General features: G+C 38.4%; 2 protein-coding genes across 5 annotated transcripts in view; one reads left to right on the top strand and one right to left on the bottom strand.

Moving 5' to 3' along the window:
* LOC136342141 (neuroligin-4, X-linked-like) overlaps positions 1–26828 on the bottom strand; it is an 86596-nt gene that overhangs the window by 37995 nt on the left and 21773 nt on the right. Inside the window, exons 1-2 of one of the 4 annotated variants that reach the window (XM_066287675.1) lie at positions 3684–3900; positions 62–517 (exon numbers count right to left, since the gene is read on the bottom strand). In XM_066287675.1, the coding sequence (XP_066143772.1) occupies positions 62–250 (189 nt within the window). In that variant the 5' untranslated portion in view covers positions 251–517; positions 3684–3900. Of the gene's footprint in view, positions 1–61; positions 518–3518; positions 3901–26828 lie in introns of those variants that run through there. The other 3 variants (XM_066287674.1, XM_066287673.1, XM_066287672.1) reach the window with 3 other exon arrangements.
* Positions 3956–5252, top strand: LOC136342152 (uncharacterized). The gene is made up of 2 exons (XM_066287700.1): positions 3956–4108; positions 4164–5252. Exons 1-2 carry the CDS (start codon positions 4076–4078, stop codon positions 5160–5162), a joined length of 1032 nt encoding a protein of 343 aa, XP_066143797.1. The 5' UTR covers positions 3956–4075; the 3' UTR covers positions 5163–5252.

Here is a 26828-nt window from a genome sequence, read left to right as displayed (position 1 = left end):
TTAGCGATCACCATCCGGGGAGCGAAGATTTACGTGCGTTATGTGAGGATTAAACTTTTACCTCGATCGGCTTGAGATAGCGATGCTGGTCCATGGGGACGAGCAGCCCTTGCAGCCTTCCATACTTGGTCTGCACGATCCTGCTACTGATTTTGGCGCCCTTGATGAAACTGTAGTCCGCTACAGCCTCGGCCAGTAGACCGAGAAAGATGAAGAGAACTGTCGGCAAGCCGCTGCTCTTCACGCCCATGATTCTCAAGTAGGAAACATGGCTCGTAGGATCGAATTTAAATTCCGTGATGCTTGCGCGATAACGACGGAAGTTTTAATGAAAATCTTTCAATCCGGATGAAAAATTCCGCCCCGTAAAGTTTCAGGAATTAATTATTTCCTGAACGTACTTATACCGCGGAACTCGGTCGAAAGTAATCTGTTGGTCCAGGCTGGTGGTGGCTGGCGTCTGCGAAGCCCCATTCATACTCGAGGCCGACATCTTGGACTCGGCTGCTCCTTTATCCTGAAACAAAGCCGATCATTAATCCCCTTGTTGACAAATAAATGGGGCGAGTTTCGATTAGGATTCAAATTCGATTCTCCGCAATTCAGCGGAAGTTAATTGGCTAATATCACTTTGCTGGTGGATTAGTTTTGAGGCCCTTCCAGTGTCATTTCGGAAATTTGTTACAGAGCTTTTCTCTCGCCGGAAAAGGGAATTCGTTCTAAAAGTTACAAACAAAATTAATTCCTTGGACGAGATAATTTTAATTAATTAAATTATTGTTATAATTGTCTTGCCCCTTTCCTGCGCGTGAAATGAAACGTTGGTAAGTTTCGAGATCTTCTTTGTGTAGTTTTGAAAATTCAACGCAGTGGAACATCGGAGACAGCAAAAGAAGAAGCAAAATTTTTATTGTTAAACTCCCAACCTACGTCACTCTGTATGGAGAAAGAATATTCCAGTTTTTTTAAGAAAACTCGCGGCCCTCATATGATTATACAGAGGAGCAGTCTAAATAATTCCCTGCCGTGCAGTAAGAATTAAATACAGCTGATGTGAATCGCCTAAAAATTCCATTCATTCAAATTGTGTCACAAATTTGATGCTCCATAACTTTTTCACGTATGGGACATTTCCATTAAAGCTTTTTTTGGAGTACAGGTACATTTTCGAAGTAATCTTCGGAAATGGGGGCACTAATTTCTCATGTACTAAGTGAGTATCCCTGGCAAGCCATTAATGTAGGGAACGAAAGAAAGTGTTTTTCTTTAAGCTAAGATAACCCTGTGGGGTTACGCTACAGAGCGGATTTTATAATGACCAGTTCTCATTGTACGGAGGTATTTTAAAGGGAAACGAAACTCAGCCTTCTTTCACCTTGTACATACAGGGTTTTTCAGAGTAGTATGTCATAAATTTAAGGTTTGATTCCATGAGCGATTTTGAGAAAAAAGTTTATATGAACATAGGTCCGTTTTCGCTTTCTGTCTGAGATAAAGAGTGTTAAAATTTGCTATATATTTTTTTAATAAGTCCGGACCTGCATAAATATTTCATCAAACTTGGTGGGCGTAAGTTAGGTGTAGAAACACATCTTTTAGGAGAAAAACGAATTTTTAAATGCAAGCAGTGGTGCCCCCAAGGCCATGACCCTGATTATTTTTAGGAAAAGTATGTTACACCGCTGCTTTTTCAAAAAATAAAAATCGTTTTCTTAACGGAGGACATTTTCCGCACCTTATTTAATTTTTGTTTGTCTAAATGGTCGTTATAAATTGCTACAAATTAAGTATTATTATGACTTATTTAGTCGTTATTATGACATACAATGCTAACTAATCCGTTTGTTGTTTGAAAACGCTTGATGTTATGAAAATAATTTAGAAGACTATTTTTCTTACCAAAACAATTAGAGTTAAGGAAACGATTTTGATTTTTTGAAAAAGCAGCGATGTAACATACTTTTCCTAAAAATAATCAGGGTCATAGCCTTGGGGGCGCCACTGCTTACATTTAAAAATTCGTTTTTCTCTTAAAAGACGTGTTTCTACACCTAACTTATGTCCACCAAGATTAACAAAAATATTTAATGCAGGTCCGGACTTATTAAAAAAAATGTATAGCAAATTTTAACACCCTCTATCTCAGACAGAAAGCGAAAACGGACATATGTTCATATAAAATTTTTTCCTCAAAATCACTCATAGAATCACCCCTTAAATTTATGACATATTGTTCTGAAACACCCTGTATACAGGGCGTTGTTTAAGCACTCGTAGCAAGAGGTGATTCTCTGGGCGGTTTTAAGACGAAAAATTTATATAAACGTAAATCCGGTGATGCATCATTTTCACGATACAGGGTGTAAAACTGTTTTTGAAAAATTGTTACATATTACGAAAATTCCTAAATAACAAGAAGACGCCAACAAATATGGTGTTGAAACTTGGTGATCTTAAACTAGAACTTGTTTGTCGTGCTTTTTCTAGTGGCGGGCATAGGGGTAACGCCGGAAATTAAAGAAAAATTAAACGGGTAAAATGCTTTATTAAAACTACCCCTAAGCAAATGGTACGCTATTTTTTCTACTACAAAAACATTTAGCGATAAATAACACCAGACTCGCAATAGTTGCTGAAAACATCCTGCTTGAACTTCAATGCAAGCATTAGCTCGTCTCAACATCGATTCTCGAATACGTTGAAACATTCCCGGCGTATATCTTATCTGATTACATGAATCTCGTACCCGTTGGATTAATTCATCTTCAGCGTTGAGCGGAGTTCTATAAATGAAAGACTTTACATGCCCCCAAAAGGAAAAATCTAACGGACTTAAATCCAGCGAAGTGGGCGGCCACGCCTGCGCTTAATGCGAAAAAAGTATGAAAGTTAAAAAAAAAATTAGTGGGGCACAAATAACATCAATCGCCATGAAAGAAAACTCTGCAAAATTTCAATCGCGACGGCTGAAGGATTAGTAAGATTTAAAAAAATAATAATTTTTAAGAAAATTTTGACACTCTTTTCCTTGAAAACTAGACATTACCGGACCTACGTCCACATGAACTTTTCATCTTAGCACCACCCACAGAGTGACCTCTTGAAGCTTGGCCACGCACTTAAATAACATCCCGTATTGGTGAGCACTCTTGAGTTGCCCGGTGTGCAATTGTAAACAAAAACCATTTCCTTGACGTCTCTTTGGAATACATCATCACCTTTCTCCGAAACTGAAGAATCAATGATAAACCTTTCGGTAAATCGTCCGATAAAGTACGACCGAACTTCATGAAATTCAAACGAGGCTCTAACATATTCACCCTTCCGCTGATTAGCATTAGACTTGAACTGTTTACAAAAGTTGAATGGTCTGTTTTGATAAAATTTGTGGCGATGGGATTTGCATGCATTTCCCCCGGTGATTTGCATGTAAAGGTCTATAATTCGTGTCGAGGAATTTGTAGCCGACATCGGCTTTAGACTTCGCTGAATTATGAATTTATCTGAGGTGGACTTACGCCCAAAAGGGATGCGCTTAATAACAATTGCACCATGGGAAAGTCGAGAGAACTCACCTCTGTGCGAAAGATGACTGTGGAGGTATCAAAATATTTTTGTTTGAAATTATCTCCCTTTGCTCTCTCCTCAGGGTCAAACACGTCACTGCACTACATTTCTCTCACCCACTATTTGCTCTGCGATATTGCAGTTATGAAACTAGTTGAAAGTGATTTAATCAGAACCGAAAATCGCGCACAATTAACTCGTTTCGAGGAAGTTTACAAATTTTCCAGATTTTCCCTATAAATTTTCAATACATGTCGGACGTAATTATTTTCAAATCTTGGTCAAACATTCGAATCAACGCATTTCCTCCTATCGGAACATAACGGATGCTGCTAAATTTTCTGAAACTCAAACTTCCACGAATGGTATTCCCGCTACTATTGTTCTACTTAATCAAACACGTTAAATTCATTATCATTTTCACAAATATTTAACAAACATTTTACAATAAATTCCATTTCGATTCGACGATTGCGTGCATAAACGATTTCCTCCTACTTCCATCGAGATGGCTTACACCACCTTACTGTTAATGCTGATGGTAAGTTTTCCACAACGACCATGAGTCACCCAATAACCCCAAGGGAACATTCTAGTGTTTGGGGGCCAGCGACTCGGTGCACCTCACCAAAGAAATCTTCTTAGCCCCTGTACCTCAATCGCCGCAAGTCTCCCAGTTTTCAAATATCATCAGCCACTTGCTTCAGCCCTCAGAGGCCATTGTGAGTAGCCTGGTGACTCTACTCAGCAGCAACACTGAACCTAAAGTCCCGGACATCTTAGACGCAGTCAACTCAGGATTAGGCCTTAAACTTTTGATTATTGTTGATGACGCGGTGCAATTGGACGCGGTAAAATTAGAGACAGCTCTAGTTAGAGTGGCTAGTGATGTGGCTGAAGCCTTATACCCTAAAGATTATGTCAAACAAATGGCAACTTATGCCGCGATGCAAAACAAAGCTTTCGAGTTCACTGAACAATTTCAGAAGACCATTGCCGCGACCAAAGTACCAGTCAGGCGATTTGAGGAAATTTTGGAAAGCCGGCACGTTTTAATGAAAAGGGACGTCCAGGAGAGGGACATATTTAGTGACATAATTGATTCCGTAATTAAAAGTATCCAGTCTACAATTTGTGGTAAAATCGTTTCAGAAGTCCAAACGTTCATCAATTTGACCTTATCAAATTGGGTCACAACGCTCGAAGACATTGATGTTGAATCCACAGGAGATCCACTATCCAACATTTTATCCTACGTAGTAGAGCTAGGAATTTTCTTCATGGAACAAGGTATAAACTGCAGCAACCAGTGGCTTGAAAACCACGCCAACAACGTTTGCACATCATTGTTGATCCCTGCAAATGATACCTCGTCAGATACTGCAGTCAGGAAAAGACGACAGGTTAACGAGGCTCCTTCTTCAGTTATGTCAAGAAATGTATTTAACATATTTGGAGGCATATGGGGGCTGCTTTGGAGTCTAATCTCCATTCCAATGAATTTTATTCTTAAAATAGTTGTTAATAATGGTTTGAGTTTATTAAAAGTTTTTCTCGATAACCTTATCGACTCGACCTTTCATCCATTATTTTGATTATATAAATTAATCCTCGTGTAAATACTTTTGCCTTTTGTGTTATAAATTAAAGCTTAAGCTGCTATAATAAATAATTTTTGGAGAAGAGCCCATGATTTTGTCCTAAATTCTCCAAACAAAGCAACAAGGCTCGCAGTAAAACACAATAGGTGTCCTTGATGACGACCCACGAAAGTGTGGTGGCAGTGAAAGTTCAAATTTCACCACTCAAACAATAATAAGAAAATGGGATTAATATTATTTTGACAACGATCTCTTGATCAAATATCAGTTGAGGCATTTACCTAGAATGTTTTCGAAACCCTACGCAACAGGTTATGATTGTCGTCTGTAAGATATGGCTTGCAGCCAGAAATTTGCATACATAGGTTTGTGTTGCGAATTATATTATAGTCCCACACGTAGTAGAATCCACGAGAAAAAGATCTCGTATTTCATCACAGCCTGTATGAACATCCTCCGTTAGCGAAACGATTAACTTAAAGCACCCTGGATATTAGATTTATCGAATCGCTGAAATTTTGTTTTTATTAGATGCCTCCACCAGTTTTCGAGCTAATTTCAATCGGTAAAAAACCTTATAATTAAACCACATTCGCAACGTTGTCAAGAAAGCAGATTTTTCTCGACAGATTGGTGGAGACTGTTTCTTTGACAAACTCGATGCTGATGGTAATTAATTTTCTAAAAAGTGATTCTAGATAGCTACGACTGTGCTAAAGCTTCCTCGAGATAAAGGAAATTTAAGCCAGCAGTTTCAAGCTGTTTTGCGTATAGTATTGCCCAGTTAGTAAAACATGCAAAACTCAAGAAAACTATGCAGCTTTACCGCGCGAATTAGAAGTGACGGGAAGTAGTCTGCCTTTTTGCTTCTGGGAATGTTGAAATCGCTACGCAGAGCATTAAGTTTGAGAGCCGGGACAAAGGCAAGCAAAACTTTATTGAACGATAAACCTTAAGCACCTGAAAGCTCGTCAGCTGAAGCGCAACTTTTGCATACTTGCTCGCTGAGTAACTGCCATTCTTTCCATCTTTTATTATGCGCATTAACCCGATAAACCCATTTTACGATTAATAAAATAGTTTAAGCCCCATTCTTCTTTGGCCTTTAAATAAATATTTTATCGAACCTCCCTTAAGAGAAATTAAAACGTATTGCCTGGGTGTTTTCGTTTCCGGTCCTTAAATCACATTTTCACGTAGCCGGAGCTAATTCGATTGTGGCCCGTATTCTGCTCCAGGCACGACTTAATATCATCCTAAGGAAGAAAAATATACACCATTAATTTTGATCTGTCGTCTGTATGGTATTTTTCCACGTTGAATGAGCTTTTGTACGGTTCGGTATTGTCGGAAGGAACCGGTGTTTACTTTGACAGCGTTATAAATTGATTTTCCTTGACGACATTTCTGGATTAATTAAGCAGGGACTTTTTTTTTTCTGGCACTAGAAGCGAAAACGTTCACTACCAATTTCCCTTGCAAATGCGCCCGAACGAATGGGAAATTAAAAATGAATGCCCAGTGAGTCAGAAAAAACTCTAGAATATGCACCTGTTTTATCGTAAGTTCACATTGAACGAATTTGGCGTTTAATTTAATTTTAAACCCACGAGAGAGGCGAAAAAGGAGAGATGAAACATAATATATGTAACACACGGTGTTTGGTTGTGCAAACAATGAGGCCACGGCGCTCTAAAACGATTACTGAAAGAGACATTTCCAATAAAACTTCCAATCTAAGTGATTTTTTAAATATTGAACTTGCCAATATTTTTCATCTCTCTCCTTGGGAACAACTTTAAAGCTCGATTACTTTGAGAAACTGGACTAGGCGCTGCTAAAAGTTTTCTCATTAAGACATTGAAAACTTGGCAAGTGCACCGTTATTTCACCAACAAACTCTCTTGAGTGGATGGAAGAAATTGAGAAAAATAAATAATTGTCATCAAATTTCGCTATCCCAATTTGGAGCATTTTTGACGGAAAAATATCAAAGTTTCCAGGGCTGCTTCGCAGGCGTGAGAACCCTCTGGACGAAATGCAAATATTTAGGAAATTACAATATCAAAGAAACCCAGGAGACTGAGATAATTCCTAATTAATCCAATTCTTTGCATAACTCAGGGTCGACCGAAAAAGCGTAAGACGTAATTACGACAAGGCGAGTTTAATTAGCACCGAAAACGATCTCAATTCTGATTAGTATCATGGAGTCCTAAATGCATAGGGGATAATTTAAAAGCGATCCCTTTTGAATTTTGCACATAATGGGGGAGACGCGAGATAAAAAAAAAAAAAAATTACCCCTCCCCCTCCCCCCTCCGCCCCTCGATGTCGCCCAGACGCTACGCTCCAATCGGAAATGATTTATGCGGATCCAAATTGGGTTGAATGCTATATGAAAGCAAGGCGGGCAAGGGGGAGCGCCCCCGAAAGAAAAACTAATTCATCCTTCTCGCAACAGAATAAATTAATCAGCCAGGCGGGTGTCATTAACAATACAGTGTTAACCGCAGTTTGAGGCGGATTTGAGGCTTTGTGCCACCGTAAAATCAATTCCACATTTATTAGCTCCTCGTCCGAGTTTGCAATAATTGACAAAGGCCCCGTTGCCCGTCGAACAAAAGACCTTAACCCGGTGAGATGAGACGAAAACAGAAACTTTTTAAAATTCAGATTGGTGGCGCCCCTAATTTGGACTGCCATGCTAAATGCAAAAATCCAAAGGCAAAGGAACTATAAACATAACCATAAGAAAAAGGACCGAAGCAGGAACGAGGATAATTTAATATAAGGGCGAAAGTCTGTTTCGACAGGCTGATTTGGTGCTCTAGGAGCCGGGTTTTGGCTTCGGAGCAAACGTCAATTATTGTAAAGTTCCTTTTCTTTAATCATCTTAAAAGCAGCTTTTTGTGCCGAACCCGAAGAGGTGCGACAATTTTTCAAAAAAGTTTCCATGAGTCTTTTGAAAAGTTCCCATCTAATTCGGTTCACATCCGCGATACGGTTGTAAATATTGTTTCAATAAAAATTTTAATGTTGCTATAAACGAGAGAGCGCGTACATAACAATAAATTAGTGAACGTTACTATTGCCAGATCCCCGAGTAATTAGTTAAACTGTTGTGTTTGGAGCGCGGACATTTTTCGCAATAATTCACCATCTATTTATCAATGTGTCATACATAATAAAACTTTGAACTGAAAACTGTTTTATTTCTCCACCGCGGATAAATTGCCATTTGGGCAATTCATACTTTTTCATACGGACGAGCAGTAAAGCGGCTTTACCGCACATGTGCAGTAAAAATGCTTACCGCTCGCAAAACGTAGCGACGCGCGAAGCTGTCAAGAAATATTCGGAACGAGGGAAAGTCGACGCTGACCTGCAGCCGATAAAACTCTTTACCTCACGAATGTACATAAGATCATTATCCGCACCTGCAGCCGCGCCTGTTAGGTAGATAAGGTGTCTTCAACAATTTTGAATTCTTTAACCCGACTTTTTTACGTTCGTTCATAGATATAGATTCGCCCTAAATGGCTCAATCAAGGTTCCGGTGCCCTGAAAATGCAATGCGAGCCACCTGGTGTGCCCCTCCCTCCCCGTAAAGACCGTTGCTCCATCACGTTTCAGCGGCTTTTCAAGAAATCCAGAATACAGCGGATTCCCATTATTTTCTGGAAAATGTAATTAAATCCAAATGAATATGGATTAGAGATGTGGAGCTTGGGCTCAGCAAAATTTTTAAACCCCGTAATACGCCCGAGGGTAGAACTTTTAAATGTGTTTATTAAGATTCTGTTTGCTCAGGCCCTTGTTATATCCAGCCGAATTAAAATTACTCACACGTACAGTATGGTAAACTTTTCGAAGTAGAATATGGAAAAATGAAGTGACAAGGGTGAGAAACTCTCGGACCAATTTGCAACGTATTGAAGTTTCTGTCCCGGTTTCTCCAGGTAAATTCCTAAACTATATTTTTACCGAGGGATATTGGATCAGACGTTAAGGGAAGTTGCCAGATAAATTGCATTTCGAAAAAGTTCGACGAGACGAATTCCTAATTTTAATACTACACCTCAGCAATCCTTTTAAGCTGATTATAACCCCGCCAAAGAACACAAAAGCCCGGAACGTTTTGCAAATTAAGTTAGGGCTTGTTTGGCTTTATTCTTTGAAAAATGTTATTGTAGCCATTAGGTCTCGTTCCAGTGGGCACGAAAGTGCATTAAATTCCCGCGTAGTAAAATAATCCGGCGAACGAGACAGTTTATTGTTCCAGATTGCGATTTTTGATGTAAAATCCGTCCTAGTTCTCCACATTTATCGTACCTTTTGAAAATTGTTATTGCAGCCCTCGCCTCCACGTCCTCAGGCTATGAGAGAGAATGCACTGGTCATAAAATAATTTCTCGTCTGCTTTACGAGCTTTCTTCCCGCAGCGATCATTATTTCCCTAAATTCCGATATAACTTCGTTAGTTAGGTATCTATTACAGAAAAATAATTGAGCCTAAAACACAACAAAGTCAATTAAAAGTTTAGCCATAAAACCATTAACGAGTTCGTGTCCTGAAACCGCGCTTCACTTTTGGCTCCGCTTTATCCGCTTAGGTACCATGTAAAAGAGTTTCCTGCCCCCGGGGCGAATATTCACGATGAAGTTTTAACTAGCTAAGGTGTCGCTAGAATATACTTCTAATGAGTTATTCCCTGCTTTGTTGTCATCCTAAATGAACTCGAAGAGTAATTGTGTAAAGATGAAAGCTTTGAATCCTCTGTGCGAGTGTCCGGAAGCAAAATGTAAAAAATGCCCAGCCCTTCTCACTTTTATGTTCAGAGGATTAATTTCGCAGCACGGGAACTCAATTTCACAAAAATTGAATTTAATCGCCATTTTCAGCCTTCATTTGAAATACAATTAATTTCGAATATTCGCGTAATGGGAGGAACATGGAGGTTGCTCATTCTCAACTTTAATGTTTGTCTCATCTCAATTTAATTCAGCAAGCAACAGAATTTGATTAAATGCACGTTCCTCTAGGCACTTGCAGCGAGAATGAAAAATGCTTTGGTATACACATCCTAATCCATATTCATTCGCGTTTAATTACATTTTTCGTTGCGCCGTTACGCTGCACAAATACCGAGTAATATAAAAATCCCGAGCAATATTTGCTCTTTTGAAAAGTCGCTCGCGTTCCTGAAATTATTAAGTTTTAAGCATGTTGTCGAATAAGCCCCACAGTGAAAGACTTAATTCAGTTAGGCAGCGTTCCCTACGGAAACATATCAACGGATTAGATTAGGAAAGTTCTCTGACGCTCGGCGACAGCTAATCCGGGCAATGCTTACAAATTTTGCGATTATTTCCCATAAATAACGCGATTTAACTAAAAGCGTCTACGCCTTTGTTCTTCCCCCTGCTTGGATCCAGAACATACCGTTTAAGCTTACCCGTACATTCGCAATTAGGAAATTTAATATGGATTTAGTGTATCCAAGATATTACCTAGAAGACTTGAAATCTTTATTTCGGAAAAATGAGCCAAAGCCGTCACCTCAACAACCACATCAAGCAGAATCGCGTATATACTAGAGAGCTGCGAAATGTTGGAAAATTCTTAACCTTCATCCCTTTGATACATTACACGTAGTAGTGTTTGGACAGGAATATTGCTTTGCTTGTAAAATCGGGATTTCAAAGGAAAATGCATAGAAGAAATCCTCTAAAAACGTGCAGCTTGGTACTAGTTGCGAGGGCCAGAAACGCCGTGGACAGCGCAGAATCCTCATCGCTAATATTGCACCAAAACCTTTTAGATAAAGAATTGAAAGCTCAAAGAAAGCGCAATATAAAATTTTAAGAAAGCTGGGAACGAAGCATCAAAATGCTCATAATCCTGGGAATTTGACGTGTCAAAGAAAGTTTTAATGCGGTTTGTATTGGACCAATCCAATTTCGGACTAAGCCAATGAAACTTTGTCCAATAGTTTTAATCGAAATTATTGCGACTCACATCGGGGACCGAAAGGAAAGTCGACTAAAACTGGCGAAATCTACTTAATAAAAACACGAGACTAGTTCTATATTTCGCTGCAAAAGTTTGAGTTATCACTAACTTTCCGGCTAAAGTTTGAGTCGCGGAGCACAATGGGGACTTTCGGGTCAGCACTTTTAATAAAAATGTTAAATTGAATCGGTGTTTTGTCGAGTTTTATTGGGGAGTTATTTTAGCGGAAGTCAGACCATGCAAAATCGAAAAAGTGACCTTCAATTACAAACTTTCAATTCCCATAACTCTGAAACATGGAAAATAGAGAAATAAAAGTACTGCACGTGTTTGCGTTCCCGGTTCGTCGATTACAATATCATCGATCAAAATTTATGCACCATAAATCTAACCGGAATTTATGCGGCTCCCAAAAATGGGGCACTTAAGGTATAAATGCCGTCAAATACAGATAAACGATACGTTCGAATGTAACACGCTTCACGATGTACCGTTACATCTACATAAAGCGAGAGCTGCCACTACGAATTTGAGGAGAAACTTGATGAGTTGTTTCGGAAACTATTCCAGGAAGCTGGAATGTGGTAAAGTCAGGGTCAACGTGAGGCTTATGGCACTAACACAGCAACGAACGCTGAGAATTTATTAATTGGATTTTTCAAATCGACACGCTATGATGGAAACGAATTATTAGTAACTGAGAAAATTATAACACTCCTTTACCGCATCGGTTTGATGTCGGCGATTTAATTGTTTTAAAATTAATTTTCTAGATCACCCTGATTATTATCTACCAAATAGCTTGGCCCGGGGTAAGTAAACTGCTAATACCCGATCGACCCCTTGTTTTAATGCAAACATTACAACCAGCAATTAAGTCAAAATTGGCCCATCAGGCGGCATTCACTTCCCATACAAATACCTGTCACGCAGTAATCAAAACCTGATTAAACCGAGATCGATAGCGTAATGATTTATAACTCGCATTCATAACCCATCTGTCCATCGCACGTAGCTAATATGACATCACGGACATTAACTTTATTAAAGTATGGATTTTCGGTTAAGCGGACCAGAATTCAGCTCCGGCACAGCTGGAGTTTTGGACCGCTATCTAAACCTGGCATCGGAACTTCCGGCCAGTTCCACTTTATTGACATTTAAAATGAAATGACGTTACTACTATCGGTCTTGCTCCACAGGAAATAGTTTCCGCATAAAAACTCACGCGAAAGATCGGGGGCTTAGGTCCGGCGAACTGGATTGTGCCTTTCATTCGTCACTGTCGCCCCACAGGGAAACTACACAGGTTATTTGTATCAGAGGTCAGAGAATGGGGGGGGGGGGGGGAGGTTGGGGAAGAGCAACCGATGTAGTTTATTAATTAATTAATTTCACACTAGGGAATTCTTAAGCTTCGGCAATTTATATTATAAAACTCCGGTTCCTTACCACTCCGACGTACTCCTCTAAATTATCAATTATTCAAACTCCCTAATGAATATGCCGGATCTACCTTCCCGGCGTCTCGCGATATCTTATTCAATAAGCGATAAATGGTGGAATTGTCAGTTGGTTTGGTAGAGAATAAGTAGCTCGCAAGATAGGAGACTTTCGGACTGATACCGAGCAGAAGAAGCAACTAGAATTTCTAGCAAAATCCTAACTGACATACCTGGATCCACTTTTCCTGGGTCGTTCGATAGTTCGTTCCACCAGTAGAGCATTCGGTAGAAATCAGGAGATAAGGGATATTAGCTCTGATATCACGTAGGAGAAGTTAAAGTAATATTTAATAGTAAATTGCACACCAAGGTGGAAAGCAATTATTTTCTGTCAAGAACAAAATGTAGCGAACCGAGGTTCGCTCCTACCGAAGACAATTAATGAAAATTTAATGAAAATATAAAATAAAATATGGGATCTCTTAAACAAGCCCAATATCGGTATAGAACTAGAATCGCACCGATATATGCGTGATAGAAACAACTCGTTTATTTAATCGTCTGTCAAAGCAAGCTGTTAAGGCAATTCGAAGAGAAATTCACAATATATGGTGTAGAGCCTTTTTCTAGGTATATACCTCAAGACATGGCGAAAAGAGAAATGAAAACATTCAGGGGAAACTCAGCTTTAGCTTTGACTTCGAATAGGAAATATTTTTAAAAAAAATCAAATGTCCCAAATGGAATTTCTGGATTTAGTTTTCCGGTAACAGTCCACGGTTTATTTCAGGAATTCATACTTGGCACGACTGTCCCTTAACCTTCAGAAACAAGTGTCCATAAGTAGGTTAAGTCGCAGTTTCCAGAAACCAGATTACAGCTCACTTCAAGAGTTGCAAATAGTGCGATTGGTAGTTGATTCGATTAAAAACAATGCACTTTCTTGCGATGCCTGCAGGAGTGCCCTGGAATTACCTTAATGAGAAATATTTCTAGATGAGCTCGGATAGCGAACTTTAAAAGTTATCCAAAGAGTTCACCAATCTAAATTCTAAATTATAAAACTTGTGCCACTCACAGCTCTTTTATTTTCCTTCAATTTATAAATTATTTAATTTTAGATTTGAACGTCGTTTTCCGGGGAGGCTCAGCTAGAGAGTTCTGGATTACCTGTCTGAAAGATTGATGGTTTAATGTTTTTATTTCGTTGATAGTTGAAAGCAAGTTGCTGGTATCAAATCGTTGAGGGCTAACAGTTCTTAAACGAGAAGACGTGCGTGTTCGTAAACGAACCGACGAGACCGGTGTCGTTCACCCTGTTTGAAAATCTCCTTAACGTGCAATGACCAGCTAAAGCAAACGCTCGCATTCTGATTCAAAGCTCCTCCGCTTCTCATTATTACGATGCGTAACAGAGGGTTGAAAATTATCAAAGACCGTTTAATTTATGGGCTCAAAAATTCCTAATTGAATTCCTTAACCTCAAGAGCTTAATTTCTCGCTCGCCTAATTTCCCTCACAAAACGTCGGCCCGTATTTTAAAGCGCAAAGTGCAGTTTTCACTTCGCAGAATTATGTTCATCATACATTACCGTTTCCGGAGCGAAGAACATTACGTAGTCGTGTAAGTGGATATCAAATTCAGATATTAGATCGTCGAGCTTGTTAGGAAGATAAAACGGATACTCTGGGCGTAATATTCCCCGGGTTTGGGTACGGTCATTAATCATGTATATCTGATATGTGTTTACTTTTCCGGTGGATATAATTACGCTTTTGTCGACCAGACGAAGAAACAAAGTGGAACTGCGGAGGCTTTCTGAAATGGGGAAAGGCATTACCATTAGAAGTTACGAGCCAGAAACGTGTTTCTGGCTCTTAGAGAAAATGACAGAGGCGTATATGCTAAAGCCCCAATATAGAGCATAAGCTGGAGAATTGTGGGCTTCTACACGTCGGGAATTTCTAAGCCAACGTCCTTTAAGCCGCCGCTGATATGTATAAGTTTCTTCCTTGCGAGTGAGTTTGTCTGTATATTTCTTTCACTTTTCTTGTTTTCCTATCATGCTCTATCAATACCCAGAAGCAAGATTTCAGTTTTTCGGCATCACATCGAAACTAAGCGCTTTTGCAGTTCCACTTATAAAAATTCTATATGTAGTAAACGCCTCGAATGCAAATCGAACTCTCGATGCGGACTTCCGAAGCTGTTATTCCGCTGGAATTATTCCAATACATGTTTTCCAACTCCAGACATGTATATTTCAATAGAGCATCGCCATTCTGACAATTGCTTGTTTGTGAACTTCTTCAGCCGAAAATCGCCGGTGGATTTCAGTCCTTCGCGGCGACCTTAACCCAAATAATAAGATAACGAATATTGCGACAAAACAGGCGAAGTGTCTCGGGTCAAGGAAAATTGGGCCAAAATGCAATAATTCTTGCTGGAAATGCGTTTCCCAGCCGGATATGGACGACGAAAAAAGTAGGTCGTAAATAATACGGTTTGCAGGAAATTAAAATTGATGTTGAGGTCAGGAACTATATTCAAAAGTTGGGGAAACTCTTTCAAATTTCCTTGTGGAAATTCTAATAAGATCAGATATTGTACGAGAATAGCCCCAGAAGCACCCGGTCTAGCATTAAAAAAAATGGAAAATACCACATTATTCCACAACAGAGTCTTCTTTGAGATTAACACACTTTCCTGTTTATGTTAAGGAGGTTCGCATGTTGGAAAATCGGCATCAACCTCCGACTCCAGCTCTTCCTTATCGGCAAATTTCTTATCACCGAGACATTTTTTCAACTTTGCACATAGAAAATAATCTGAAAGGGCTATGTCTGGTGAATAGTGTGGGTGAGGTAAAGATTCCAAGTTGATTAATTTTCGTCATCGCGAAGACGGAAGTGCAAACTGGTGCGTCGTCTTAAAAGCAAACTTTAGACAAAAGCTTTTTAAGATTATATCCTTGTAGTATAGGCAAAATTTTAACAAAAATATCGCCATCTACTTAGAAGTGTTTTCTAGAAGTTAAAAACGTGGAGAGAAAAAACCTTAGGGATTATAAAACGAGACCTCGGCCTTAGAATCGATGCCGCTCAAATCAATGTGGGAAGGAAAGATAATATATTTCTCGTCTTTACTTAAAGGACATTCCTTAGTAATAACATTGGCGGCTGTTAGGGCCATAAGTGACACGCGTTTTCTAATCTTCCTCTAAACAATTGGGATGATTATCGTCAAATCCCCAACTTCACCTATCTAACAAAATTCTACTAACGTACTCAAACCACTAAAGTTAGTTTCAAGTGCAAAGACCACTTAACAAAAATCCGAAACTAGTTCTTTGTATTTGCGCAAAAGTTCGAACCATCACTTAAACTCCACGTCCAAGTTTCGCTTCAACGACATTTCGGAGATCTTTGGGTCAACGCTTTTATACATGAGCTCAGGCTAAGAGCTTGGGATATTCAAAACTGCCTTAATGGGTCCAATTTATCAATTTGAGTGAGTGAGATCCTTGATTCGTTCAGCAACGACAAGTTACAGATGGAATAAATATGATTGCGGGATGTCGTTGGGTGGGTTCGTAATATGGGTTGGCGACAGTTATTGTTTCGTTGAAAAAACTTTAAGATAAAAATTAGCATAGAAAAACGTGGCAGGAAAAATTATTTACGTAAAAATACTGCTTTGCATCTCTATCTGTGCCGGCAGTGAATCTGTACTAAAACAGGGAGGTAAAAGCCTTTTAAGTTGCCCCCAAATTGTTCTCTTATCAACGAAATCAAATTACAATCCATTTTCCATAACCGTCCCTTTTTGTGGTGACAAGACCTATTAAATTTCTTTCTCTGATACCATGCCTCAATGTGGAGCTGAGTCTATTCCTTATATCTTTATCGCCGAGGTCTGGCGAAAGGTTATATTTTTATGGCGTTCTTTTACGTTTGAAATCAAATTAACCCTGAAATAATTCAATTCTGTGTGCAACGTTAGCTATCGGAGTTATGTGGGGCAAAGGTTTTCTAAATTTAAAAATATCGTGGAATCCCATTTGAGAAAAAATACCTCTCTAGGGTATGGTCTCTAAATCCAAGCTGCCTCATATCTTCCAATTAACTGAATTGAAACTCACGTAGCTCGTAATCTATGGAGAAAACGCTAAGAATTTTTAACACACAAACCTCAATTTTTTTCCGAAAAATGCGAGCTGTGGCTTGCTTCGTGATCCATCACTGAACGTCATAAGGGCCGCGGCCGTAATCAATGGAAAGTACACCCAGAATATCGTAAATGAATTAATCATCGATTACACAATTGAATTGTGCAGCATAGCTGGTTATCAGATGTATGAGGGATGGGAGTTTTCAAACAGGCTTTTGTATTTTCAAAATCCCTTTGCGGGAAAATGAGTATTCGTGGGTTTTGCCTTAAAATTTAAGATGTCTCCTACCTCGTAATTCATCGGTGAACCTCCCAAGTGCGGCGGTCGTAATCTATGAAAAGTAGACCCAGAATATCGTAAATGATTGAATCACCGATTACACAATCGAATTGTACAGCATAGTTGGTTATCAGATAGATGGGGGGTGGGAGTTTTCAAACAGTTTTTTATATGTTCAAAATCCCGTTGGGGGAAAATGAGTATTCATGGGTTTTGCCTTAAAATTCAAGATGTCTCGTACCTTGTAATTCATCGTTGAACCTCACAAGTGCCGCGGTCGTAATCTATGAAAAGTACACCCGGAATCCAACTTGTGAAACAATCGCCGCTGATTTACGTGACTCGTTCCGGTGGCTGACTTATATGTGCTTTTTTAAAATTGTGCCATTTGTAAACCAGAAGTGCTAACGGATACAAAAAGGACCGTTCTTTGTGCTCGTTTCCCAGACAATGCACTAGCGCTGCTGAAATGTGATTAATTTAAGCCGGTTAAAAATACATTCGACTTTTAGGGTCCCAAAGTTGGCAGTTAAATAAACAGGAATCTGCGAAAAGGTTTATGGGAATAAAGCAAATATTTGGACGTGAATTTACTCGCCCGTGATTAAACGCTTACTCTCTGAGTGTCACGCCAATCTTCCATGGGGTTCGAAGGTTTATTAATGCCGAACTAAATATTTTACGACTGGTTGAACTTTTATAATTCGACGCTTTTATGGGCAGTATTAAATTTTTACTGCTGAGAATCCCGCAAGCATTTCAAGCAGAACGTAAAAGACTACGATCTGATTATATTTGGTTTGTTTGCACTCGAATTAACCCCCGAAAACATACCTATAAAACAAATTTACACTCCTTCGGTTTGCGGATAAATAATCAAAAAGCAGCTTTTATGGGCTTTTTAAACTTTCACAAATTTACGATCCCTCTAAGCCACCCAATGACAAAGTTTTATAGGTGTTAGTTAGAAAAATTCCAAGTCATGACCGGAAATATCAAGTTCCTTCGGGTAGGAATTCCTTACAAATACAGATATTCGGGATAGGAACTCCCTTGGCTGCTATTCAAGCTACAAGTTAAGCACTTTTCATATCGCACTCGCTAGGTTGTTTTGCGGCTGCAACAAATTGTACTTTGTCCAGGTGCAAACTTAAACTCATTCGCCCTAATCAAAGGAAATACCGGCTTCGATTTGACCATTCATAACTGTCGATGTTGACAGGATTTGTTCATGGAATAAAACAGTTACTCTGCCAAATGCAGGCAAACAAACCTCACTGGTTACGTTTACATACCACGGCTTTTTTGATGAATTGCTCTGGGAGCATTTCATTAGCTAGAGAGGGAAATCAGCTACTCGGCATGTATCAGGCAACGATCAATCATGCCACTCAGCGCCTAGAGTTGTTAACTTCTGTACAGGTTTCCAATATAAATATCGTTTCAGTAGCTCGAACTATTAAGCAGAGGGATCTTATACTGTTGTCCCTGCTAATGGATAGCGGGGCCTAAGTAAACTGACCCAGCAGTAAAATCGAGTTACAGGTAGGGCCAATATCGGATGATAACCTGTTTCGTTTCGGCGTGTCACGACATTGATGAATAGGGACACAACTTATTTAAGTTTTTCTTTTGCCATAAATCATTACCGGGAGTTAATTGAGCTCTGATAACTGCTTCGACTAGAAATTTATTTGCCCTTTAGAGGGAGAATAATTACTACGTAAAAGTCTATAAATTCTCCCAAGCAGGAGATAAAGAACGATTTCCAATTTATTCTAGGCAATTTATCCTCAAGTCGGATTGGGCATGTCTTCTCAATAATTTTTGATAAAGATTCCTGCTAGAAAGTTGTCATATTCTCTAATAATTTTCCCAGCTTCTAATGGAGGATAATCCTCATCAGCTACCGCCAAACTATTTTTGGCATCCCGGCCCTTTCACAAAGGTATAACCTTTAATTAATCCTCAAATAAAGGACGTGATTGACCCGCAGGGTCATTTTCTCTTAAGGCGCCTACTTTACGGTCTTAGAAGGGACGGCGTGGCACGTTGCTCATTTCCCTAGGTAATTTGCTAAACTCCACGTTTCGACTTTTATTTAAATGGAATAAACTAAACAATAATGGGTAAGTTGAGCTGGGTGAGGTCATTGCTGCCAGTTTCGTTAATGAACCAAATTCCGTATTTAGCGTGTTACCAATTAGCAGAGCGGTAAATACGTTAGCATACACACAGGTCCCTTAAATTAAACCAAGGGATCCCCCTCCCTGGGGTATCGAACGGCGGAGGCTTGAGATTTAGTTTACAAGTGTAATTACAAAACTTTAATATGATTACGCTTCAGGATTTATACAAACCAATGACAGATTTCAGCATGTTTGTGGTGAAAAAAATCCTCACAAACGAGCAACTACGTAGGGGTTAAATGAAGCTTCAATATCGGCACCAAATTGCCAATAAAACGAGCTCTCCACGGGGCCCCTCGTAAGCCCGCCGTTTCGTAAACATGTGGGGCTTTATTAATTAATTTTTTTCCGCCAAATTTTGAATTCGACCTTGTTAAAATGAAACGTTGAAATTTATCACACTTGTTGTGTTCTGGGTAATTTCGGTATAATGTATTGTCTGCGTCGAAGCAAAAACAATTTACTTAAGTAGTCTTAGACTTGGAAATTTCAGAATTCTTGCAGTTGATTTTAGAGATTATGAAATGGAGGAAGTTTACCATCGTTTCGGGATTAGACAAACCTTGACAGAGATGATAATTAATTAAAATTATTTCTCCCCTCTTGGCTGAAATACAGTGCCTGTTTCTAATTTGCTGTAATTCGGTGAAAGACTCAACATGTACATTTATCCGAATAATATTAATTTTAAATTAATTCGCATTTCATAAAGATTTTTCTCACCTCGACTATGGCGCGCCCCTGTGTTCTTCCTTTTACTGCAATTAATCTCCATCTAATTCAACATCATCTAAAAGACGATGGAAAATATTGGAAACTATCCATTGCAAATTAGGTATTCAAATGCTACACCAATCTCGTTTAGCTCGACTACGGTACGGTTCTTCGGATGCTTATGTTCTTGGCTTAACTTGATCGATTTGGATCCTATATTGACTGTAGATCACTTGTAGTCCCCGAGCCTTAGAAAATACTTTAAGGCAATTCCGTTTCAACTTAGTCTGACAATCGACAAAATCGATTTGGAAGTAAACCAGAACTTCAACTAAAACTAATATTACGGTCCAATTCGAATTTTTTAGTACTATTTGACCTGACATATTAAATAATAGTTCGAGCGAAACAGAAATGCATGAGATTACCTCTCAGCGGTTTCATTTAGAGACATAAAAAGAAGTGGATAAATAGAAATTTTCCTTTTGACAAGATTACACTCGCTTTATTCTGGCAGGGCAATACATGAGAAAATGCATTAATACACAAAGCGAAGAAGGATGCGAGTTTTCCTGCTTGAAATAGAATTATACATTATTTTTACATATTTGTATGCTCAGATTGTGATGTATAATTCAGTTTTGTAAGCTTCGAACATTGGCGAGGTTTCAGCACATTTCAAAACTTAAAAATACAACTTTACTGTTTGAGAAAGATCCACTAAATCCATCGATTCATTTTCAGACCCCCAAGTTAGTTGTACCGAAATATTAAAGTACCAAGGACACCTGAAGGCCTCGGGCGCACTCCACACACATCTGCGTCACCCTGAAAGAAAATTTCCTCGAGTGAATCGTTAAGAGGGCGAAACACACATGTGAAAAGGGGACAATTTCTTAAGAAAACATTTCCTCCAGGCCGGGCAAACAGTCCTCGCTGCCATTAGGGCACATTGTGTCGGTTCGGAAAACTGGAAGGGTCTATTCGCCGCCCTATAAAGGACTGAGAATGGAGACCGCAAGTGTGTTTCCGCTACTCTAATTAATTTATATTATTTGTTTCGATGCCGGCAGTTAGAGTCTAAATCAATCGTTTGCAAAGGTTCGTCCGGGGATTCATGTTGTGTAATTGCTTTTGAGCGATGGTTTGTTTAATTAATCCATTATAAGTCAGAGCGATTGAGTCCAGGAGTTTTATAATATGCCATTTTGACGAATTTGAATGGTATTTCTCTCATAAATTGCCTCTCTAATTGAAATCTGTCGAGCAAGTTTATTGAATATCAAAGGGCGGTTACGGAATCTTTCATGGTGGGAATGCCTGAGATAGAGGCTCTTTCGCGCATATTATTCAAATGTTACCCGTGATAAACTATGTTTTAGAGATATTCCACCATCGATTCGCCCAATTCCCTCCGAAAGAGATCATTTGAAACAAATTTCAATAAAACCTCCACTAGACGGAAGCTTTTTTTAAGCGCCCTATTAAACTCGCCCAGTTTTTAAGGCTAATTTGACTATTTATTCACCTAATCACCGAGTTGATAGTGGAATTTTCATTAAACACTTTGTGCAGTTTTAACAGTTAATGCCTCGTTTTTCCCCATTCGGAATAATAGCTTTAGTTCTTTGTTGCAGGAGAGAATTAACAATCTGCGGTCCCGCACTGAGGGCCAATTTACTGTGCTAAGTTTGCTTTTATTTATTTTAGGAAGTTCCTACGTCCACTCACCTACACGGAGTGTGGCATTTTTCACGTCACATCGTGGACATTAACTTAATAAGAAGAAAAGGCCATTTGCGACTTAACGAACGGCAGAAAACTTTCAGGGGTGCCTTTATTGATATTTATTATTCTCCACGGCATTAATCCGGAAAAATGGCGAAGGTTGGAGTTGTTTTTGTTATCATTACAACGTCTAAGCATTATTCGTTTCCCGCGAGGATGAAAATATGATTCTTTCGCCTTTCGGTATCAGCTTTTGAAAGCTTTTTGTTGTCTGCTATGATTATTGTCTATTGCTCAATGACGGTAGCGTTGAGGAGTCAGAATGTTTCAAAACACCTCTCCTTTATTTCTCTTATAAACATATAGTTGCAGGAAGGAAACAAAAAATAATACAAATTGTAATTTAATTTAAAATAAAGGGAAAAGACAAATCTTTCAAACGACATTGTCACAACAGATATTAAGTACCACAATCGGGTATGACACCACTCGTTGTGGTTAGTCTTTCAACTTTTCTCAGGGACGAAGGATGAATATTAAAACTAACATTGAATAAAATTACGGTGGGGAAAAATATTTGTCTCCCAATGTAGAAACATGAAAATCTTCTTTCACGAAAGAAAATCTAAACACATATCCACTTCTGAATTGAACAGTTTTCGAAAAAACATCCAAAAAATAGAAATAACGACGAACTATTAATATTTAAAAAATAACAATCAAAACTACTATAATCTAACGTATTAAATGTTCGAACTGTGCCCCGTTGACCTGGCCCATACTGGAACCTGCCTGACACTGAGCAAACCAAAATTCAAATTCCTCAAAACATTTTCTTTTAAGATTTGAGGAGGTATTTGTTAAGCTTCTTGGGTAATTTTATTTTTTAACTCTCCTGTATCATTGGGTTTATTTAAATACACCTTATATTTCAGATGACTTCCTAAAAAAGTCAATAGGGATGAAATCAGGATATCTAACGGGCCACTGTAATTGCCACTTGCGCAAATATTTCAATAACTCGTGAATTTAGATATAGGTATGTTACATGAAATACGTCTATAGCTCCTCAAAGAACTCAAATATATAATAATATACATGGGGTGCCACAAAATTAAAAAATTAAAATATACATTTACCTACTACTTAGACAACCCTGTATACGAGGTTTTTACGTCAAAAAATGTACGCCAAAAAACGATGTTTGACGTGTTCCAGAATTTTCATGAAAACTGCTTGATTCAATTTTTAAGGAGCCTATGAAGAACTTCTGGCTCTCTATGTATAACTGCAGCTTCTTTAATTTCAGAAGCAGTGTGCCTTTATCATTTATTCATTAAAGTTGACAGATTTTTCCCACATAAAAAGGAAACGAAAATATTCAGAGATCGGTGAAAAACGTATTCCCATTTTCAAAATCTCTCCGGTACTGCTCTAACTGTAGCTTTGAGGTAAACAGAAAGTTAGATTCCCGCAAATTTTCCATTACTCAAATTGAAAATATTTGAAAACTAGTTTCCCTCATCGCCCTACAGAAGCATGCAATATCGCGTTTCCAACCGACTTCCATAAAAGATTCAGAACCATATTTCTCGCCTAATGATGTATTAAAACTCTCTCTCTTTCAATATCCACCTCCAATTAGCTTGCACTTTAATGATAAAAAATATACAAACTCAAAGAACACTTGTCTTTCATCGCGTTGTAATAAAATACCATGGCAATAAAGTCCATGGATTTTTCTCCCTACCCCATCTACATGAAGTTTTGATGCACACGGAAAGTTCCAACTCCGCAAGTTCTCCATCAATCAAATAGCAAATATTTAAAAATTCGTTTCTTACGTTGATCTGTAGGCATGCAATATTGCCATCCCGACCAACTACTACAAGAGTTCAGAGCTATATTTCATCGCTCACTATTTATTAAACAACTCTCAATATCCAGCTGCAGATAGACGTCTATCTTGATAAAATGAAATATATAAATTTAGAGAACTCATGACTCTTCTTGCTCGATAAATAAGTACAACAGCACTGAGATTCATGAAAACCTCTCCATACTTCATCTACACGGAGCTTTGATTCATACAGGAACTTCTAACTCGGAAAGTTTCCCATTTATCAAACTACAAATATTTTCAAACTTGTGTCCCACATCGCTCTATAGAGGTATTCAATTTGTGGTTTTCGTCCGGCTACAATCAGAACCAAATTTCTGGTTTAACTCAATATCTGGTTGGAGCGAAATATGAACATTTGAGGAAAATATCATAAAATTAGGAAAACTCTTTCACCCAACATTCTATAAATAATTAATGTAATCACATTTCCGGCATTCCTCCATTTCCAAAGTCTCTTCATTGCATCTCTATACGCAGTTTTAATGCATGCATCAATTTACATCTCGGAATATTCTCCATTAATCAAATCGCAAATATTTGCAAACTCGTGTCCCACATAGATCTACGGAGGCATGAAATTTCGCGGTCTCATTTGACTACAACGAAGGGTTCAGAACCATATTTCTGGCTTAATGATATATTAAAAAAGTTCTCGATGGCCGGCTTCAATTAAACTTTCGCGACGTTTCGAAGAACTTCAGAGATTTATTTATTCGCGGTTTAAGCGAATTTCGCTTAAATATTGATGAATCTTACGGGAAAAAATCTGCGAAAGGAGGCAACAATAAACTCATTTGAGAGGCAGATTTGACGGTTATTTTTTGAAATTGTAATTTGTTTTGGCTAGATGAAGACAAGGGAAAAAAACAACTCTTGTTACATAATGGCGTATGATCAAAAGATAACCCAGACAGACCGAATAGGCAAAATCGAACAATGAACGAGCCCAGAAATTAATAAATGTACTTTCATGCTTCCCTCTGATTAAAACCCTTTTTGTATACCGTAATTTGTTCCGGAATGATTTAACTACAAGCTCTAATTAATTTAGGGGCAATTTTAATAACATGTCAAGCCCGTTAATTGCCGAATATCGATTTCGTTGTTCCTGGTCAAAAACAAACAAGCAGCCACATGTCTTTTAACTCTTAAAGAGAACATTACATCACAATTGTTACAAACCAACTAGAAATTCATCTTTTATGCAACTTCCTCCTTAACTAGACCGAAACTTGGCTAAATAAGCAATTACGAAGTACTCGCATGGCCATACGGGAGTCGACCACTGTTATCTACCACCCCTGAAGTTAACCTGCAACTTGGGTAATTTAGAGCTCAAGTTTACCTAAATATCACCTGACATGATTTGATAATGGCTGCATAACCATTTTGTGCCGTTCAGGGAAGAAGTTCGGTCAGGATTGCGGCTGGATAAGAAAAGTTCTAGTAGGAAATTATCTCGATCGGATTTGGGTAAGTAAAGCCTTGGGCTAGTAAAAGAGTTAGTTTAATTTAAGGCGGATTTGGCCGGGCAAGACTGTTTGATTGGCAAAGTTTTGTTGGGTCGGAGCCTTGATAATCCTTGTCAAAGGCAGCGAGAAAAATTGTGGAAACTGATTGATTAAAGAACGGGATGAAGGATAGGAATTTTTAAATTGAAATACTTTTTTATTGCATAGATTAATGTCCGACGAATATTTTCCAAATTTTACCAATATAAACTTCTTGTTTCGATTTTTTCTTGACACCTCTGATTGAGAAATAGTGTAAAAAGTCAATTATTAATTTCATTCGACAACTGATTTTTTTAATGAGCATCAAATCAAATTTAATGGCAAGTGCTCAGTTTAAAGGGCGTCGGGAGTATAACGTTAATTTCTATGGACCTTTTAATGTCTTTTTGGCAGTAAACATGGATTTTAGAGAAAATATGTTTGATATTTCATCTTCTCTTCATTATGGCTTCATTATACAGGCAAATAGCAAAGAGCGCGAGTTTCCCGATTTTTCAGCTGATTGCTGCCGTTTCACATACTGATTCCTCAGAAATGCCTGATTATATGAAATATTCTGACAAATTCACTGAAACAATGAAATCCCAGAGTTCTTTGTGGTCTCTTCTCTTCAACCCTTGATTGTGTAACATAATGAAGGAGGGGAGTTTTCGAACTTTTCCACACGACTGGTCCTACACCCACTTCTTAGAACACCCATAGGCTTTTGTCAGCAATGATAAATGAATGCGGCAAATTAAATTCAGATCTGTTTCATCCCATTTCAATTAAGTTGACGATTCTCTACTACAGGCTCTCCCTTGCTAATCTAATTTTAAATTCCCTTGAGCTGAACACCCAGTAATAAATTCGTAATTCTTTCTCTTAATGAAAAACTTTTTCAGGGTGTTGTTATCCCGGCTGGGCATAAATTTATTGAACCAGCGGTGCCCACTAACGGAACTGACGATTTGAAAATCTGGTTTGGCTATTAACGTTACGCTTTTATCATTTAAGCCCCCTCGCGGGATCGTAAACAGGCCCAGTTAGAGCCAGCGAAATAATTCGCATTTGAACCGTGTAGTTTAATCTGTGAATCAATTTTTATCGAACAACATAAATCTTCCGAATTGCTGAGCAAACACACATTGACCTACCTTATAAGGCATCATATATTACAGGTCCTTGACGTCGAATCGGTCCCAATATATTTCTACTTTCCTTTTTTCGACGATACGTTGTTTCGCAAATAGGCCTTCCGGGCAACTTAAGTCATATTTTATTACGCATTTCTTCAGAAAGCCGAGACAGCCAGGGGAACCAGAAAAGCAATCGAACAAGATTATAAAAGAAGAATTCGTTTTTGAATATGTCTCCCTCAGGTAACACAACTCAATTTACCTTCGAGCATATGAAGCCACATAATAAATTGGGTTGGATAGAGGTTGCCAAATTGATGTTGGTTGATAAAGCTTTTAACGTGTCTGCAGTCACAAATATTATACCTCAAACGGCACCTACATATTCAATGAGCGTTCCCTTTTAATTTCTACGTAATATTACATTGCGAAATATTTTCAGTGAATCTCTTTTACTCTATTCGGTTTCTCTGTCCGGACTTTTGCGACTTGAAACTTTATAAAATTGTTCAAAGAAACTTTAATTTCAAAAAATGTGCAATTCTTAGAAGAACTCTACGCCACTGATTATGTCAATAGGAT

This window comes from Euwallacea fornicatus, chromosome 11, assembly GCF_040115645.1.
Source record: "Euwallacea fornicatus isolate EFF26 chromosome 11, ASM4011564v1, whole genome shotgun sequence".
Classification (NCBI taxonomy): Eukaryota; Metazoa; Arthropoda; class Insecta; order Coleoptera; family Curculionidae; genus Euwallacea; species Euwallacea fornicatus.
Note: the sequence above shows the minus strand (reverse complement) of the source record. Positions and strands in the feature narration are given on the sequence as shown.